The 19,749-nt window shown below is 45.5% G+C and overlaps 1 protein-coding gene across 3 annotated transcripts in view; it reads right to left on the bottom strand.

Moving 5' to 3' along the window:
- Window positions 1-1,308: 1,308 nt before the first annotated feature.
- Window positions 1,309-19,749, bottom strand: part of SCN10A (sodium voltage-gated channel alpha subunit 10) — a 97,511-nt gene continuing 79,070 nt past the window's right edge. For all 3 annotated transcript variants that reach the window (XM_037988439.2, XM_037988440.2, XM_037988441.2), the window contains 7 exons: window positions 18,208-18,330; window positions 16,337-16,621; window positions 15,022-15,075; window positions 13,682-13,819; window positions 11,462-11,566; window positions 6,044-6,314; window positions 1,309-2,772 (listed from right to left, as the gene is read on the bottom strand). In XM_037988439.2, coding sequence (XP_037844367.2) covers window positions 1,559-2,772; window positions 6,044-6,314; window positions 11,462-11,566; window positions 13,682-13,819; window positions 15,022-15,075; window positions 16,337-16,621; window positions 18,208-18,330 — 2,190 coding nt within the window. In that variant the 3' untranslated portion in view covers window positions 1,309-1,558. The remainder of the gene's footprint in view (window positions 2,773-6,043; window positions 6,315-11,461; window positions 11,567-13,681; window positions 13,820-15,021; window positions 15,076-16,336; window positions 16,622-18,207; window positions 18,331-19,749) is intronic.

Genomic DNA, 19,749 nt, shown 5'->3' with positions numbered 1-19,749 from the left:
GAAAGCCTCTTTGACTTCTGATGGGCTAATAATGACAGAGAAGGGACAGCAAGGCCTCAGCAAATCTGTATCCTTGAGGCATGTGATATGTATCAGCCACTGTGCTTTGTAATTATGCAAATGGAAAATCTTATGAAATGATCAAATATATATCCAATGAATTGGCCTGAACTTTGTGATTGTGGCTGGGAATGGCCCAAGAGTTAATGAAGATCATGATCGTCATTACAATCCCTATGTCTTCTGTTGTCATAGGGAGTCTGCTTTCCTTCATCTCAAAATCTGCAACACGCCTTTGGCCTAAATAAACTCCTCTGACAATTCTCACTCCATTCGGTTCACACAATTAATCTTTTGGGGGCTTAACTCCTATTATATCTCTTGTTCTTAGAGCAGTGCCCATCATATACTAGGTAATTAATAACATTTGCAGGATGAATGAAAGAAACTACTGGCCATACCTTTTATATACTGGATCATCATTCTCATGATTATTCTTTTTCTTCTGATTATAGTAACTATGGAGTCCTGGCCGCCGGGTAATGTAAAAACTCTCCTCCTTAACGTCTGATTATGAGATGGGAACAGACTCTGGAATGTATTCAGAAGCTGCCTCTTTAGCTACACAACAGAAAGGTCCAGCCATTTCAGCCTCAGAGAAGAGTGTTTTTCCCATATAAATGGGCACGCACCATTGAGTTCTACAACATGAGACGTGAAGGCTATAGAAAGCATTCATTTTCTTCCCTTCCCACCAATTTTACAAGTGAGGAAATTGAAGTTCAGAGGAGAAAGTCTTTAGCCCTGGTCAGCCAGGCAATCAGTGGCAAAGTTAGGATTCCAACTGGCATTTCCAGATCCCAGGACAGTGCTCTTTCCTGCTCCACCCAGCCTCAATCTCAAGCTGAAAAATATCAAGATCCTAGAAAGTGAGGGGTAAGTGACTCATGATACACGTCAGTATCACAGAAATAAGAAAAATAAAATGATGCTTTAAGATAACACTGGTGTGGACATACCTTTAAAAATAATAATTTTAATGGATATCTCAAAGGTTTTTCAAGACATAGGCCACAGGTGTTACCCTGGGTCAGAGCAGTTGTCCAACAGCTCTCACATGCAGTCATGCAAAATCCTAAATAACATCACCAATCTCTATGTGGTGCTTCACAGAGGACTACCTTGCACCTTCAGTAATGTTCTTGTTCTATATCTTTGAAAGTTCTGGTCCTGAGAAGTTTGTCTCAGTAAATATAATCTGATTACAATCAAAATAAAAGGACCAGGGATATTTTCTGGAGAGTAAGAGAACCCATGATCTGATATTGAAATTCAGAAGGGAAATCACAGTGGAAGTACTCTTGGCTTCTGACTCCTTTTTGTGTATGAGGGCTTTTTCAAAGGTGGTTACCAGCTGCATTCCCTGCCCAGTTTTGACATTGTGACCAGTGGCATGCATTGCCGAGGCTGTAGATGGGTGTGATCTGTAGCGGCAAAGAGTTAACACAGAGCAGAAGGACACATCATAACTGAACATATTCAGGCTGCAGTGTCCTCACTAGGGCCCAGGGGCAGTCATCTCTGTACTGGTGGCTTCATCTTCATTTTGTATTGAGCTAGATGTCCTTATGTTGACTCTATCACTAAGGCCTCTAGTGACACTCTCATAGGATGGTGGGAAAGATGTGGCAGATGCAGTTTCAGATTTGTCTGGGAGTACACAATTTTCATTTGCTGTGAATGCAACAAAGCCTTCATCTGGGAGTGATGCGGCCTCCTCCTCAGCTCTGGGCACATGTGGGGTGTTGGATAGTGCCATGGAGCGGTGCAGCACATAGCTCCGATAGGCCTTTTGAATGACAGTGGCTGAAATGTCTTCTTGCTTCCATCGGAGAGTGGTTGCTATTGGTTCATAGGATGACTTTGAAAGATTAGTTGCCATAAACTTCTCCTCCATATTTGCCTTCAGAGAATCCAACTCCCCAGACTCTCCTAGGACATTCTTGGTGAAAGCAAAAAGGATGTCCAAGCAGTGGATCTTATCTCCAGGGACCAAAGGCAGGTCCATCTGGATCAGTATATTTCGATTGGGTTTTGGGATTCTCAGGGGACCAGAGAGAGTGTCTGCAAAGTCTGAGAGAGCAGAAAAGGTAATAAACTGAGTGGCCTCTGGGTCAAACTTCTCCCAGGTCTCATAGAACATGTCAAAGTCGTCCTCACTCAGGGGCTCGGTGCTCTCCTCTGTGGCCACGTTGAAGTTCTCCAGAATCACTGCAATATACATGTTGACCACGATGAGGAAGGAGATAATGATGTAAGTGGTGAAGAAGATGATGCCCACAGCTGGGCTCCCACAGTCCCCTTTGGTGCCATTGCTGTTGGGCAGATTGGGGTCACAGTAGGGGGGCCCTGTGTTGAGGATGGGGCTAAGGAGGCCATCCCAGCCGGCTGATGTGGTGATCTGGAAGAGGCACAGCATGCTGTTGGCGAAGGTCTGGAAGTTGAACATGTCGTCGATGCCAGCCTCCCACCTCACATGAGGAAAGCTGGACATGCCGAAGATGGAGTAGATGAACATGACAAGGAAGAGCAGTAGCCCGATGTTGAAGAGGGCAGGCAGGGACATCATGAGGGCAAAGAGCAGTGTGCGGATCCCCTTGGCCGCTCGGATCAGTCTGAGGATGCGGCCGATTCGGGCCAGGCGGATGACTCGGAAGAGCGTTGGGGAGAAGTAATTTTGAAGTGACTTAAGAATTGCAGAAAAAACCAGGCCTTTAAAAGAAGGGGGAAATTATCTAATTAGTATCTCCAGCTGTGAGACCTGACAAAGTTGGCTGTGATGGCACTCTGCTTTGCTTGGCATGGACTGCCACTTGGGCATCCATATTTGAGGACTCTGGGCCCTCGGAGCCTGGCACAGTAGGTAGCACAAAGTAGCGGCTCAGTAAACGCCCATTGCATAAGTCCTCTCTTCCTCATCAGTCTTACCCTTCCTACCATGTTATCTTGCCTCCACCCAGAACATCCTCTTGGTCAACCTCCAGAGTCAAAAACTTATCTTCTGCAGCCAAGTTCAGCCGGAAGTGATTGCAGTTTATTCCACAGGCCCACAGTCTTTGGCCTGTTTTTGCCTATGACACAGACTCTGCTCTTCCCTGATACTGCAGCCTTTGGGTCATGCCCTTTCCTCCTCTCTGGTCCTGTGCTCTGTGAAGGCCAGGACCCCCTGTGATTCCTCTCCCTACCTCCTACTGTGAAGATTGACTCTGTTTCTGGCACCTGGTCCCATGGCTAATTGTATGGAGTCTGGTGTTAATTACAAGGGGGCCTGAGGAGTCGGGCAATTGGCTGACAGCTAAAGTAGAATGGCTTTGAATGGCCAGCTGTCTGCACAATGGCTTAATTTGTTTTTGTTTTTGTTTTTGGTTCCAGCTGTGTTTGAACTTTATGATAGGGCCTGGAGATAGGTTTTTTTTGGGGGTCGGTTACTGCCCCCAACTCCAACTAAGAACAAAGTTGGAAATATAAAAAATGTATATGTGCCTCTATGTGATGTCTAATTTGAAGATGTTTGAAGCTTAGTCTTGGGGACCTGGGGAACCCTATTTGTACCAAAGGCCTCCACCAAAGATGAGGCAAGGCCTTTAGGTAAGAGAAGTTCAACATCTCACAGGAAAAATGGTGAGGGATGTAGCAGCAAGCTCTTGCTCCTTGCCGGGTTCCTTGGGCCCTCTCCCCTAACCTGCCCTTTGTCGTTGTGCACATGGGTCACAATATTGTGTTGGAAAGAGGAAGAAAGTATAATGGGACTTGGGAAATAATTATAATTTTGGATTATAAAATCTTTGTGGAAGACCTTTTGTGAAATTCCAGTTTAATTAGGACATGTTCCCATAGTGTAGGGTACATTATTTGTCTATATACTCTGGTAAAATTTTCTGCCAGACAACTGGTCTACAGCATATTTAAATTTGCTCCAGAATCTTATTTTAAGGGAGAATGAGTGCTTGTACTTGTAACAGTTAGATATCCAATTGCCTCTTGCCGGTGAGAAGGAAGAAAGGGAGGTAAGGAGAGAAGGCAGAAAGATTGATATAGTGGGTTTTTCTGCTTATTTTCCAGCTCTATAAGGGATTCCTGCCCCAGCGGATGGTGCTACCCTGTAAGTCACAGGAACTGGTAGTTCAGATATCCCCATCACAGAACTAAGTACTTGGCTATGTTTTATTTCTATATTTCTGATACATAAACAAGCTCCCTTCTTTAATATAAAATCAAAATAGCCTTTGGAATCTTTCACTTTGGAAGACAAACAAAACAAAACAAAAATGAAAACAACTAACCAACCAACCAACAAAAACTCCTATTATGCTAAGTGAGATAAGCCAGACACAGAAGGACAAAAACGACATGATTGCATTTATATAAGGAATCTAAAATAGTCAAACTCATGGGAGCAGAGAATAGAATGGTGGTTTCCAGGAGCTGGGAGGAGGGGAAATTGGGGAGGTACTTGTCAAAGTGTACAAACTTTCAGTTATGTGACATGAATAAATCCTAGAGCTCTACTTATAGCATAGTGCCTGTAGTTAGCAATACCGTGTTGTCTACTTAAAAATTTGCTGAGAGAATAAATCTTAAGTGTTCCTAGCACTCAATAAATAAATAAATACGCAGGAGGAAATATTTGGAGGTTATGGACATGTTTCTGGCATTGATGGTGGTGATGGTTTCATGGGTGTATACTTATATCCAAACTCATAAAGTTGTGTACATTAAACATGTACAGCTTTTTACATGTGGATCATACTTCAATAAAGTATTAGAAAATAGAGCAGCAATATCAGAATAAAACAGGAACAAAAACAAACTGAAATCCCCAGAAATACATGCAACCAAAGGCTGTGTTTCAGCACCAAGGTGGGGGGGTTGATGAATGCTGCCAAGTTGTATTTAGATACTCTCAGCTCTTGGTAGTAAATCAGTGGGAAATTAAATCTACAGCTATGCCCCAACATGAAAAGTAAGCAGGTCAGGATATAACCAATCAATATACATTGATAATGCCAGGTGAAGCTGGTGAGCTGTGATTTGGCCTTTATAGGGTCAAACTTCACCTAAACCATAAGTCCAGGGACAGTCTCTTGGCAGTTGGTGACAGGCAGCAAGTTCATTAGAAGATCAGAACCTGGTCTAAATTCAGCTTCACCTCTTGGAAACTCTGTGACCCTGCATAATATTCTTGATCTCTGAATCTCAATTTTAAATGTATAAAATGAGGATAATAACACCTGCTTAACAGGGAGGCTGCGAACATTCACGGAGCCCAGCTCAGCGTTCAGAACTTCGTAAGTATTCAATCATGGCAGTTCCATTCCCCGTGTTAGCCTCTAACTCTAGTAATATTCTCTGAACACCATTGGGCCCAAAATACTGGACCTGTCATTCAACAACACCCAGACTGGGCCTTAAGGGTTTTAATTTGTTGGCATTGATATCTTGACTTTTCTATCACTGATGTTCCCTAATAGAACAGTTGTGTAGAGACTTAATTCCAGACCCTAGACTTGAGAATCTGCTTTGAACAACCTCCTCCCAGTCTTTCCTCACTTTGATGGCAACCCACCTCCTTTTCCAGAACGTATTTTAAGACTCACCTCACATTACATCACCCGCCCCCTGCTTTCAAGACCATAAAAGCAAGGTCTGCTGGAGGCTCCATCATCTTACAGTCTGAGGTTCTCAGGAGGAATGATTATTCCCTGTCAGCCCCTGAGGTTCTGGCCATGGGCTGTGCACACAGTAGGCACCTGAAAACACTTCATGTGAGCATGGAGAAGACCAATAGAACCTCTTCATTTCACTGAGACAGTAGCCCAAGGCATTTAAAACTTTCTGCTCTTGGAAAGCCGCAAATACAGGGTTCTTCTAACATAAACATGTATTTCAAAAAGTTCATTGGTTATTTCCTTGGTTTTAGAAGAGTATCCCAAAGACCCCTAAGCAGAGGTGGGGCTTCCCCACCACCTGACTGCCCACTTACTCGCAATGGAGAGAACCACGACAATGAAGTCAAACACATTCCAGCCATTGGTGAAGTAGTACTGCCTCAAAGCGAACATCTTCATGACACATTCACCCATGAAGACGGCCACAAAGAACTGGTTGATTTTGCCCAGAATTTTCGTCTTTTCTTCACTCTGGTCATCAGTCTCCACCATCATGGTGATCATGTTGAGGCAGATGAGGACCATGATGGTGATGTCAAAAGCTTGTCTGGTCACGATGTCAAAGACAAAACCCTGGAACTTGTTCTGAGAAAACAGGAGATAGTGGCATCAGGGCCTTTGGGCCAACACAAACCAGGCATCTGTATTATCCATAGATGAGTTTTGTCTCCATCACACTCCACCTCTGAACAGAAGCCAAATACTATCCTTACCTCTTCCAAAATTTCACTTTTAGTTGACTCTACCTCATTGCCCCAGTTCAAGTCCTTAATACCTCTCCTGGCCCTTTGATGTCACCAGGCCCTTCCTTTGTCCTGGTCTGTGCCCTTGCCTCTATTTGCAATGCCCTCCCAGTCCCCTCTCTTGGTTGTCTAAATTCCAACAGTCTTGAGTAATTCATCTGTTTTAAGCTCTATTTACTGCATGGAGCTTCCCTTAGTCACATGACACCACACTGCCCTGTCCCTTTGGGGCTCCCACTTTTCAGTCAGCCTTGAGTTCTAGTATTTCATATCTGCATCTCTTCTTCTTTACTAGACAATGAGCTCTTTGAGGACAAGGGCTATACCTTCCTTAACTTTGTTTCCCTGTAGTGCCCTGCACATTGTAAGAGTTCAAGAGCTGCTTGAAATATTAGTTTGAGCTACTTTGCTGAGAGTAAAGTCAAGTGCAAAGGGGAAACTTATTCTTGGAAATGTTCCCTCTACTTCTGGTGCTATGCAAATGCCTAAGCAAATACAGGTATAGGGCATGGGGTCAAGTGTTGGTTGTTTGCATCTTGGAAGGAATATCCAGAGTGGCCTGGAAAACCAAGAGATCATTTACATCTGGTTATTTTTATGGTGTCTTTAAAAAGTTCTTAGTGTGATCCTCTCTTTTTTTAGTGCTGTGAACATCTTACTGCTCTGTGAGTCCTTGATCTCAACCCCATTCCCCACTCTTTTTGACCTCCCAAACCTTCCCCTGACCTCTATGGAGCTCATCTGCCTTGATCTGCACGTATCTCCCCCTATTCAAAGGCTGCCATTCTCCCCTACGCCATGTACCTCAGGGGTTGGGTCTGGGGTTCTCCTTGTTCACCACTGACCCTTCCATACCATTGTTCTTCCTGTGTCTTGTAAAACCCCTTCTTGCTTTGTAGCTTTGCCACCTAGCTTTGTCACCTCCTCATTACTGCCACTTACCAACCTCTTGGTCCCTCTGCCTCATTACTGATGGGTGAGGAGGCTCTTGGCCATATTTGCCCACTCTTGGCCACATTTGCCCACTCTTGGCTATTATCCTAGGCAACATTAATGTCCATGTGCATTACTGTTTGTCTCTTAGTTTATTGCACAAATCTCTAATTACCTAGTTTCTCCTAACTTAAAGCAGAATCTTCCAGAAACTTACATCTCCCTCCAGCTACCATCTTAGATCTCTGCCCACCTTCAAAGCAAAATTTCTTGAAAGAGTTGTGACAATCACTGTCCCTCATTTACTCCTCAGCCCACGTCAACAGAGCTTTTGCCTCTATCCTGACATTGAGATGGTTCTCACTAAGATCATGAATGACTTCCCATAATATTAGATCCAAGGACACTTGTCTGACATTGCCTAGTACACTCTCTACCTTGAAATGTCGCTTTCTTGGTTTCCACCATGGCTTACATTTCTGCTTCTTTTCTTGCCATTTGAGATGCTCTTTTATAGTCTACTTGACCCAACTTTTAGACATCAGAGCTCTTCAAGGCTCAGTCTTGAGCATCCTTTGCTCTTCACCCCATTTTTTCTCCCTTGACAATTTCTTCAGCCAGGAGTTTATATATATGTGCAAATTTGGCCAATTGTTTGCCTCTGTCACTGGACTGTAATCTCCATAAGAGTAGGAACTTTGCCTGTCTTGCTCACTGCTCTAACCCTGGTGTCTCCATAGTGCCTGGCTGCAATAGATGCTCTACAAATTGGTAAATGAGTGGAAGACAGAATGGGCAGCTCTGAGTTACCATAGCTCAAATAAAAATTTAAAATCACCCTTTATTTGACTAAATTCAATTCTGTACCAAGGGTACATACTGAATGTATAGGATATGTGGCCTCTGCATGAGTGGCTATGAGGGAGGAAAAGAAGAACCTGTCTGATCCCTGCCAGGGAGCCCACAGGAGCTGCACAGCAGGCAGAGGAGGAAGTGCTATGATGAGGCTGGTCCTTGCCTTCTGCTTCACGGTGGGGATGGGCTCCTTTCCTGTTGGGTTAGAGCAAAGTACCAGACCCAAGTGGCCTTGGCTCAGGGCAGAACTGCTGGCTCACATCTTTCCCGGGGTGGGAGGGGGATTGCTGAGCCACTAATCCCTTCCATTTCATCACTGAAAATGGTGAAAGAATACAGGCCCATTCATGGTCACATGACTTCTAATTAAACACAACAGACAACAGCATTGCTAAGTGGCTGGGTGTGAAGTTTGCCCTGGATATTGTGACTTGCTAGCTGCTCTTGGCTTAGCCCATAGTCAGGGATCATACCTTTGCAACCCTTGGTGCTCTCAGAGATGATGAAGTAGGTGATTGATGATGTGATAATCTCTAGAACCTATTATATTTCTATAAAGCGGAGTATGTGAGACTTGCTTTTATTGATTTCTGTAGCAGGGAATGTTAAAGAATAAAATTTTCCAGTCTTGTTGAATCCTTAGCTTTTGCCATGGAAGAAACAAGATTTAGAGCCTGAGCATCATCAGAGGTGAGAGGAGGTGTGTGGGGCTCCTGTGTGGTCCCAGGTAAGCTCTGTCATGAAATGGCACCCATGCACTGATGGGGAAGAAGTCCTGTGTCAGTGCTTTGCTAGTATGACCAGCTTGAGCTTTGGAGCTCCTAAGGGGAGAAGGTGGACATTCCAGGGCCAATAATCTGGCCAAAAGCAAGCTGGGCCTGGGAAGAAGGGTCTTAGTTAGGAGTGGGAATTTCCTTTTTCCTTGGATTTCTTTCTTGGTTCTAGACTTTGAAGAGGGAAGATGATCAGGCTTGTGCCACTGGGCATGTGGGTGTCAAAGATGTTGCCTGTCATATGGATGTTGATCAGGAGCTAGGATTGTCCAAGACATATGGGTCCTGGAGAGCAGCCATCTGCAGTTGGTGCTTGGACTCTGCTTCATGCTGGTTTCTCTGTTGGCATCCCTGTGACTTCAAAGTTTTGTTTAAATGTTCTAACCTTGCCTCAGCTATGCTAAATTAGGGAACAAAGGAAAAAGTGTTTACCTTGCTTGGGTCAGAATATTAAGGGGAGAGCCACGTTCCTCCACTAAGGCTAGCATAAGGTTGAGAGTGAATTGTAATCTACTCCCCTTCCATTCAAAGGATGGAAAATCTCAGGAACAGAGTTGGTTATGAGGTTTCACTTTCCCTCCACATGTGGAGAACTCCCCCATTGCCATCCTGGGAGGATCCTGGTTGCAGCTTAATTAGCAGAAATGGTGATTTTGTTGCAGGTATTCCTGGCTGACCATCAACTCCGTCTCCCACTCTTATTTACTGCCTGGAATTTCAACATTAGAGTCCTGCCTTTGTAGGTAGATGCCTCTCCAGGGTCCCTTTTTAAAATATGATTTATCTTGTCCAAAGAATGTTGTCTTCCTTGAGGGGAGGAAGCTTTCTTTGGCAGCCTATGGGGTTGGGTGATGACAGGGAAGAAGCAGGGATGTCAAAGAGAGATTGAGTAGTATGTGGGGGAAGGTGCCAAAAACCTTTATGATTTTGCCAAGGGTTGCCCCTAGCATACACTTCCTTGGCATCTGGTTCAAATGTGGATTCAACCTTACTCCAGCCACCAGTAAAGGCCAGTGTGGACTCAGCTGCTTTCTTCTCAGTAAGTCTTAGGGTCCTCCTCCCATTACCCATGACTTGAATGTAGTTGGGACTCAGCCTTTCACCTAATTTTAATTTTGAGCCTGCTCCTCTCCATTGAACTTGTTGATGGAGGGATACTCAATGAGCCTAAGGACTTTTGCTCAGGCTCACTGAGATCCAGTTATCTTGATCATATGGGGGGTTTAGGAAGAAAGCTCTGTCCCTACAGAGGTCTGAACCTCCTATCACTCCCCATTCCCCACTGGAACACTTCTTATCAGAATCTAGACTAGTAATAAATTCATGACCACTATTTCAAAATAAAGTGTCAAAAGTCATCATTTTTTTTCTCTTGTAAATGTTTCTGACTTTGTTCTGACAAAATTTGAAGTAAATTATGCAAATCTTATACCTTGATTTTAAAAAATCTAATACCTTGGCTAACAGAATGCAAGTCTCTATAATTCATTTAGCGAAAGGCTTGTTCCTTTGTTAAAGGCCCTTTGGACTTTGCCATTGTGTGGGGAAGGGCTAATGAAATTGTGCCATGAGCAGTACCTGTGATTTTCTTCACAAATGCTGCATCTTAGCCACAGAAAGTATGTAAAGGGACACGGGGCCAATTCCATTCACTGGAGTGGATGGCTTGGAAATTCTTTGAAGAGGATCAGCAAAAGTTTCTGACACATCAACATCTTCACCCACAAACCTGTTCATCCATTCCCAAAAAAGTGCTCTCTTGGGGCCTCTCAGAGGCTTGATGTTTTCTATCTTCTGGTAGAGGGCTGAGAAGAACTTAGGTGATATCATGTGTGGTATGGGTAGTGTGTTTAATGGAGATCTTGAGATCTTTATGAAAAAAGGAGTGAAACTAGAGTCTGGCCCTTAACTCAAGTCGGATAACTTTTGGTTCCTATTGGGCCACTCGACCATGACCATGTCTGCATCTTGGATCCTGGCGGGGGAGTTGAGTTGTGGTCATTTCCTCTCTATACTTATAGGCATGGGGTAGAATACAGGGTGATACCTGGAGATCCACTGTGACCTAGACCATGATACATAACCACACAAGTTTAATCCCTGGGTTATAACTACCCTAACTGTCACTTAGCTTAATCTGCCTCCAATCCTATGCTTGAACTCTAAAACTGTTGGAGAAACTCAGTGCTCCCCCAAACAGATTCATTTCAAATAGCTATAAAAGGTACGTTTACTTCAGAAGACCAGAGTTGCTTCTTTTGGACTTCTCATTCCTTGGGCCTAGGAACCCTCATCACCCTCATCCCAACGGCAACCCAGATCCTCTCCTCCATAAACAGCACTCCCTCAAGCCCCTGCCTGACACAGGCATAGACTGTCATGTTGGAGTCACAGACAGGCTGTGCTACAGGAAAACTCTGGGGCTTACCAGGGGCCGTGGGATGGGCTTCTGGGGCTTCTTGGAGCCCAGCTTCTTCATGGCATTGTAGTACTTCTTCTGCTCCTCTGTCATGAAGATGTCCTGGCCCCCTAAGTGCAGAGAGGGCCACACTGTTACTAAAGCAAGAGGAACTCCCGACGGATACCAAAATCAGAACAGGCAGGCGAGAAAGGATCATATCAACCTTCTCCCCTCCTCTGCAAATAGACACACCAAGCTCAGCATGAAGGAGTGTCTTGCCACAACCAGTGTCAGAACAGTGGGAGTCAGTTCCATTGCCGACTCCCTGCCTGGGTCTCTAAAGCAAAGCCAGTTTCTGTTCTCCAGGGATCCAGAGATACTGCCTGGATAGAGGGTGGGGAGGGTTGGGAAACAGGACTCAATGAGACAGTACATGTTGGTTCAAATCTGAGTCTTGGATCTAGCCTGTTCATTCCAGTAAAATTCTTTGGTCTTCTAGAGTCACAGTCTCTCCCAGTGGGCAAGAGATTTCCTGAGGACCTTGAAGCAAAGACTCTGGGACAGAAGCCGTGAAATCTTTTCTGAAGAGGAGGAGATGAGGACAGTTACTGCCTTATCGTTGGGTCCTTGGTCTCAGAGGGACCTCTGGTTCTCTTGAGGCCCTGCCAGTCACACTGCCCTCTGCTGTTATAGTGCCAGAAACCGTACCACCAAAGATGTCCTCCACGCTTAGAATTGGGTATTAGTTTTTCTTTAGTGGCCCTTTGGATTTCCTTCATTCAAGTTCTCACCTTTAACTTCCTGACATAATTTGAAAGCCACCCATTTTAATAACATGTTTGTGGAAGTCAGTCCCTGCAAATGCTGGGAAAGTGGGCTGAGATCTGTGGAATTTGAGAGGAGATCTGAGAAGATCTGTGGACACAAAGGGCTTCCTGGGAGGACCATCTTTATGGGGTGAGAGAAGGAAAGGGCAAGAGCAGTGGGTAGGTGAGCTCCGGGTGAAGTCATGCTGAGAACTCTGACCAAGGATTCAGTAGATGCAGTTTCTCAGTGACCCCAGCCTGATCACTGGCTCATCTCCCTCCATTACCCAATGTCTCCCTCTGTAATCTGTCTCTTGGCCTCAGTTTTCTCATCTGTAAAATGGGAGAAACAACTGCTGAATAATCTTAAACCTCCCCAGGGTGCTGATCACACTGATCAACACTGTCTTGTCCCAGACCTATCCTACCCTCTTCTTATGCCCAGAACCCTGAGCAAGGATTTCCTGTAAGTGGGGTGCCTGCCCCACTATGCATGTATTTTAAATTGTTAATAGTAAGAGCATCTGGTGCTCTTGAGGCCCTGCCAGTCACACTGCCCTCTGCTGTTACAGTGCTGGAAACTGCACCACTAAAGATATCTTATGCTCAGTCCTAACCTCAGTGCTCTTCGTTCAGGGTTTTGTTTACCCCTCACCACAATCCAGAGAGTAGGTGTTATCAGCCCCATTGAATGAATGAAAAAAACTGAGACTCAGAGAGGTTTAAAATATTGCCAGCATGAGCCATCCACAAGTAGTTGAGTCAGGAATGCAAACCCAGGTTTGTATGTGCTCTGTGACTTATCTATGTAGCCCCTTTTCTCTCTGGATCTCAGTCACGCAAATCTAGGACAGTGCCTATCTACCTCAGGGGTATGGAGGGCATTAAATGAAAGGATAATAGGAAAGAACTTTATACCTTTATTGCCTTGATATTTTCTTATAAACATCAGAGGTTATCTGAGATTTGATTCCTATTAATCAGAGTCGGTACCCTTGGAGGCACAAGCCTTCCTCCCCATCCCAAGGAGGGTTGGGATTCTGCCAGTGCTTGGCCATGGCCTTTCCTGAGGTGCCCTGACTCAGTCCTTTGTGGGGATCAGATCCCCCAACAGGTCAGCAAGTTCTGAATCCCTTTCTTTCCCTGCTTGTATTCTCCCAGGGCTCACCTGGAAGACATCTAATACATCCGGTTCCAGTTGGGAAGACCAAGGTCCCTTTGGGATGTGAACCCTGAGTGAGGATGTCAGGGGGGCATTGCTGACAGAGAGAAATGCAGCTCTTCCAGCAACAGCAATCACAGGGCAAGGGTTAGCACTGATATTAAAGTGATGGGCTGTGAGTAGGTGTGGCTTTTGTCAGGAGGCCAGAGCTGACCAGGGAACAGGAAATATAAAGCTTACCACTACAGCAGAAACCAGAAACCCCTGAGCCCCACTTATCTTTTTTTTCTGTTGATTGAAGTTGTCAATTATGACCCCAACAAAGAGATTCAGTGTGAAGAAGCCTCCAAAAATGATGAAGATGACAAAGTACAAATACATGTACACGTTGTCCTCCCACTTGGGTTGCATGTTGACCTGTGACCAGACAAGGGAGAGTGGGAAGGAGGGTGGGTGTCTTAGTTCAGGTTCGGTCTGAAAGCCAAGCCTGAGACAGGGACCTGGGTGCAGGTGATTTATTTGGGAGGTGATCCAAGGAAGCAGGAATGAGGGAGTAGGGGAGAATAAGTGGGAACAGGAGAAGAGCCTGTGAAGAGGATGTTGTTAAGCAGGGCATCATTGTGGGCAACTGGAGAGCAATCCTACTGGGGTCCTCTGAGTAACTGTGTAGAGCACATGCAGGATTGTATCACCAAGGGACAGGGAAGCTGGAGTATTTATCCTGAGACTCCCAAAACTTATTGGTAAGTGTTGCCCCTGGGAACATTAAATCCCTGGTCCTTGGGGGAGGAGTTGCTGAACAAGCTCCTAAGCCCTGAAGTCTTCAAACAGAATCAGAAGTGCAGCCTGCAGGTGAAATCAGAAGTGGGCTAAAGGAAAAGGTGGCAGGGAATTGACAGTACCTGCCATAGCAGGACGGGGTCATTCCCCAACAGTGTCTCCCCAGCCTGGCTTTATTTTTGTTTTTGAGATGGAGTCTCGCTCTCTCACCCAGGCTGGAGTGCAGTGAAGCGATCTCGGTTCACTGCAACCTCTGCCTCCTGGGTTCAAGAGATTCTCCTGCCTCAGCCTCCCGAGCAGTTGGGTGCCCAGTTAATTTCTTTCATATTTTAGTAGAGACGGGGTTTCACCGTGTTGCCCAGGCTGGTCCCCTGAGCTCAGCCAATCTGCCCACCTCGGCCTCCCAAAGTGCTAGGATTACCGGCATGCGCCACTGTGCTGAACCCAGCCTGGATTTTATGATAGTTTCTGAGATTCTACCTCATTCCTCCCAATGTCCCTTGATTATAGCCACTACCCTTGCTTTGCTCCTACCCCTGGCCAGGGAGTGGTTCACATGAACTCTCTCTTAGAGGTTATCTGATGCTTTCCTCAAAGGTGAGCAGAGGAAGACCTCGAGAAGCCTCAGGAGTGTAGATGAAAAGGGGATAGGCTCAGTGGCTGAAACACCCAACAGAGAGCCAGCTGGACACTGCTTCAAGGAGGGACAGTGTGAGGTTGCTTGGTGATCACCTCTTCCAGTACCAGGGTCATCTTCATTTCATTTCAAAAGCAGACTGAACTGATATGGGTAGGACTCACAGAGGGGAAGGCTGTAGGGACAGTGGGCTGAGACTCACCTCCCGGGAATCGACAGCTGCATACATAATGTCCATCCAGCCTTTAAAGGTTGCCTGGAGACAAGGAGCAGAGGCCACTCAGTGTCTGCCCATCCATTTACACTGGACCTTTCCCAAGCCATGGTGGCCCAGTGAGAGAGGGCAGAGTCCTGAGTTGGAAAGGGCTTGGGCAGAAAGAATGAAAGGAAAGGTTCCTTTGGGTTACTTGACTAATCTCATACGACGATTTAAAGTAATTCCACATGTGGCTGTTTAAGAATAGAGTAGCATTAAAGACACAGAGGCTTTCAGAATGTAGTATGGACTGAGGACTGAGTGTCTAGGTGTCTGGTTCTAGTGCCAACTGCTACAATGCTGCTCTGTGCACTTGCCTAAGGTCTCCCCTCTCAGGGCTGCCATTTTCTCAACCACTTTCCCACCATATGCACATGATGTAAGAATGGTACATCTTTCAGATGGAGAAGTTGAGAATAGAAGACCTCCACATTCCTGCCTTCAGCTTTAGCATTCTTGAGGTCGAGAAACTGGGTGTGCCTTCCAGCATGTTCAGAGTGTGCGAGACATCTTAGGTCTTACACTCCTAGGCCTGTTACAGCACTTGATGAGCTGTTTTGATTCACGTATTAGTCTGTTTCTCTCATACAGCATCAGTGTCCAAGGCCAGTTCTGACTGTATCTCCCAGGGCTGAGTAGTACCATGCCTGGCATACCAGAGATACTCAGAGATTATTGGTTGAATAAATGCAAGAACCAATGGTGGAATGTAGACACTCAAGAGTAACTGCATGACAAATGTATGAGTAACTGTATTAACACTTGAATGAACAGAGGTCTGAATGAACAGGTGGATGAAGGCAAGAAATGAACGATTGAATGGATGATGAAAGAAAGAAAGACACGGTGAATGTGTTTGACTGTCATTATCACCAACATTATCTATCATTACGATAGACCTAATTAGACATAATTTATTACCATTTAGGAAATGATGTGAAGACTGAACATATGGCTATGCCCTGTCTATTTTGTACAGGTACTGTGTTTTAAGTCACCACCTGATACAATCCCATGGCAGGCCCATCCCTTTATACTATTCTACCAGCCCACACTTGTGTAATTGCACCACTGTGAGATCATATTCACTAGGAAGGCCCTCTAGTCTCATGGTGTAGTCTGTAGGAATAGAGAATGACCTCAGTTCACCCTGAGTTCTACTCCTTGCAAAATCCCCACATAGCATCTTCTGGGAACTCAGACTCTCCATTTTATTGAGCAGCCAAAGCAAGAGATATGGTTGATCTCATGGTTGACTCACCACCTGCAGAAGTGCAAGGTAACCCATTGCAACATTATCAAAGTTGACTTTCACATTGACCCAGAAGAAGCTGCCGGTGGAGTTTTGAATCTTGCAGTCAGACTTGTTATTCACAATCGACAAAGGTACAAGAGAAAACTCTCCATCGGTGTAGTTGATGCACCTCCAAAACTTCCCTGCGAAGAGGTTCACACCCATGATGCTGAAGATGAGCCAGAAGATGAGGCAGACGAGGAGGACGTTCATGATGGATGGGATGGCGCCCACCAGGGCATCCACCACCACCTGGTGGGAGATAGAGAAGGATCTAGAACCCCCAATGCCCCACCCCCTCTGCTGGATTCTATCTCTTTCTATTCTCATTCAGGCTGCTTCATGAGCCAGTGGCCTGTGGAAGCAGCAAGAGAAGTGGGTTAATTAGTGCAATAATTCAGACTCAGAAGACTGAGAGACACTGGGCAGCTGAAGATGGATTTAGACCTTCTTCCCTTAACGTCATTCAGGGTTGGTTGCAGTGAGAAGATGGATGAGTTTACAAGCATACTCCACTCATTTAGAAGTGTGAGTATGTGTGTATTGTACTTGCACATACAGACTTCTAGAACCTTGATTTATTCTCTTTAAATACCACACATAAAACACAAACACAATTTAAATACAATTTAAAGTATGCTTTGGTCAAGAACTAGTGAAAACCTAAATCCATATTCACAAAATAGCTCATTTGTAAATAAGCAAACGAGGATCTGTTAGACACAAAATAAAATAAATTTCAAACTATTTCAATCTTCAGGTCCTGCTGTTTGTAAAGGCACAAGTTAATTTCAAAAGCCCACTTTTGTTTTTGAAGCTGTGATGACTACTTTCAGCCAATGATAGTGGAGCAAAGCAAAACCTTACTTTCTGCTGGGGAGCCTTTTGTAATTACGAGGACGAGGTGGCTGTCAATCAGCAGCCTCTAAAACAAGGCTCAGGCTGTGAGCATTCCGTCCTGATGGAGGCAATTAGGGCAAAGTGGAGGCTGACCAAGGTGGATAAAGAAAGGGGTGGATGGAAGGGGAAAATCCACAGGACCTGATGATTGCATTAAGTTGGAGAGAAGCAGCATTCCGGGGGTGGAAGCTTAGGTGCTGAGCTGAGGATGTCACTACGTTTAAATGGAGTATTTGAGGAAAGATTCATTTGTCACGGAAAGATGGAGAACTTGGGATGTTCTGGAGATGTTGGCAATAAGAGGCAGAGTTGAGTGACTGAGAGAATAGATGCTTGTGGAGCAATGATTCAGGATCATTTCACTAAGAGGAGAGGGGGTGAGGTCTGGGTCCTGGTGGCTGTGATATTTATGGGTGACAAGGGAAGAGGGGCCCACAAAAGGACTTGAAAGAGCACTACGAGAGTTAGGACATGCAGCACCAGCAAAGTCAGAGCAGGAACTGAAGACTCAGAGCCTACCTTTGGACGTGGGGCCCCGGAGCTCAGGGTTGGTGGGACGGAGGGCATAAAGGGGGAGGGTTACCAAAAGCTGCAGATCAGAGAAGTTTTTTGTTTGTTTGTTTTTGGAGATGGAGTCTCACTCTGTCACCCAGGCTGGAGTGCAATGGCACAATCTCGGCTCACTGCAACCTCTGCCTCCCGGGTTCAAGCGATTTTCCTGCCTCAGGCTCCTGAGTAGCTGGGATTACAGGCACACACTACCATGCCCGGCTAATTTTTGTACTTTTAGTAGAGACGGGGTTTCACCATGTTGGCCAGCGTGGTTTTGAACTCCTAACCTCAGGTGATCCGCCCACCTCAGCCTCCCAAAGTGCTGGGATTACAGGCATGAGCCACCGCACCTGGCCAGATGAGAGCAGTTTTGAGATTGGACTTACCCGCATGCCTTCAAATCGAGACAGAGCCCGCAGTGGCCGCAGAGCACGAAGGGTTCGAAGGGCTTTGATGGGAGCCACTTCAGAATATTCCAGAATCTTCGCTGTGAGACTTGTCAGTGAGATCTGAGTGCAGCAGAGGGCAGAAACATCACTCTAGGTTTGCAGAAGGGCAGTCCTGGTGGAAGAAGACAGGAACTCCCTGCCCAGCCTCCCATCCCTACACATCTAAGCCATCATCCTAGCTCCCACCTTATTTGGAACTCCAATGAGAGGTCTGGAAAGAGTTCTGTCTTTCCCCTTTTATTAAAAATTTTATTCACCACTCTCTTAAACAATCTGGGCAGGAAAAACTCAGTCTCAAACATCACCAATCTCTGGTATGTAGGTGGCCAAGCTTCCAGTGTATTAAATCAACTCTTCCTTTTCCCTCTAGGGGCAGCAGTCAGGCCTCAACAACTTTGAAACTGATTTTCAGAGACTTGGAGACATGATGTTCCCTCCTAGGGGCTATGCTGAGAGTCTACTCTGAGGAATATAGTAGTCTCAATTATATTTGCTCAGAGAAGTGGGGTGGAAAGAATAGTGGCTTGGGTGGGGTCTAATTCCCTCTTGACTCCTGATTTTTTGTGACCTTGGGTTAGTGCCCGGCTAGTCCAGGATACTTTCACCCTTTGTAAAATGAAAAAGTCAGACTAAGAGAGTTCCAAAGTTCTGATAGCTCTGTAGTTCTTCAAAAAGTTTCTGGTATGGATCCATGAGATCTAGCTTCAATAGATATCTGAGATATAATGACTGACTTGTGAATCCCTTTTGGTCTGTCAGTTTTCTTTAAGTGGTGGTCCAAAGACTGCAAAGGACAGAAAATTACATGAAAAAAGTTCCCCTGCTAGGAACTTTGAAGGTGCCAGGGAGATGTCATAGATACGGGCTATGACCCCATGCTGTGAGATCTTAGCCACGCCACGGATGGTGGGCTGAATTCAGACTCAGCTTATCCTGGCAGTTAGGTGGGATGCACACAGGGGCTTCAGAAAAGAAGGGCTTTATACTTGAGTGACAGGGCCCCAAGCAATGCCCATTCTTTGGATGAATGGGTTATTCCACCAGGACAAGTAACTGGAATGGAAGGGACCTCCTTCCTTCATTCATGTAAGGCTCCAGACACCAGCAGGTGAAACCCAGCTGCCTGGGTGCCTGAGGGCAGGGAGGTTTGGGGCCAGTTCCATGTTGAACCCTATTCAGTCTTTTGCTCAGCCCCCTGGGAAGTCTGCCTCACATGGATAATCTGCAGCTGGGGCAGACAGGTGCTGGTGCCTCTCTAGCAAAGTCCGTCCACCCAAGCCCACCTCCATTCTCACTGCTCAACCCACTAGCCTCCCAAGTGGTCTCCAGGCCCTAGTACTGCATCCATGCATCTATTCTCCACTGCAAATCTGATTATGATCATGTCTTTCTCTAACTCTCAAACTTCACTAGCACTTTATCACCCTCAGGATAAGCTCCATACTCTGTAGCCTGTGTCATATGGTCACAACCTACTTT

This window comes from Chlorocebus sabaeus, chromosome 15 (genome assembly GCF_047675955.1).
Source record: "Chlorocebus sabaeus isolate Y175 chromosome 15, mChlSab1.0.hap1, whole genome shotgun sequence".
Lineage (NCBI taxonomy): Eukaryota > Metazoa > Chordata > Mammalia > Primates > Cercopithecidae > Chlorocebus > Chlorocebus sabaeus.
Note: the sequence above shows the minus strand (reverse complement) of the source record. Positions and strands in the feature narration are given on the sequence as shown.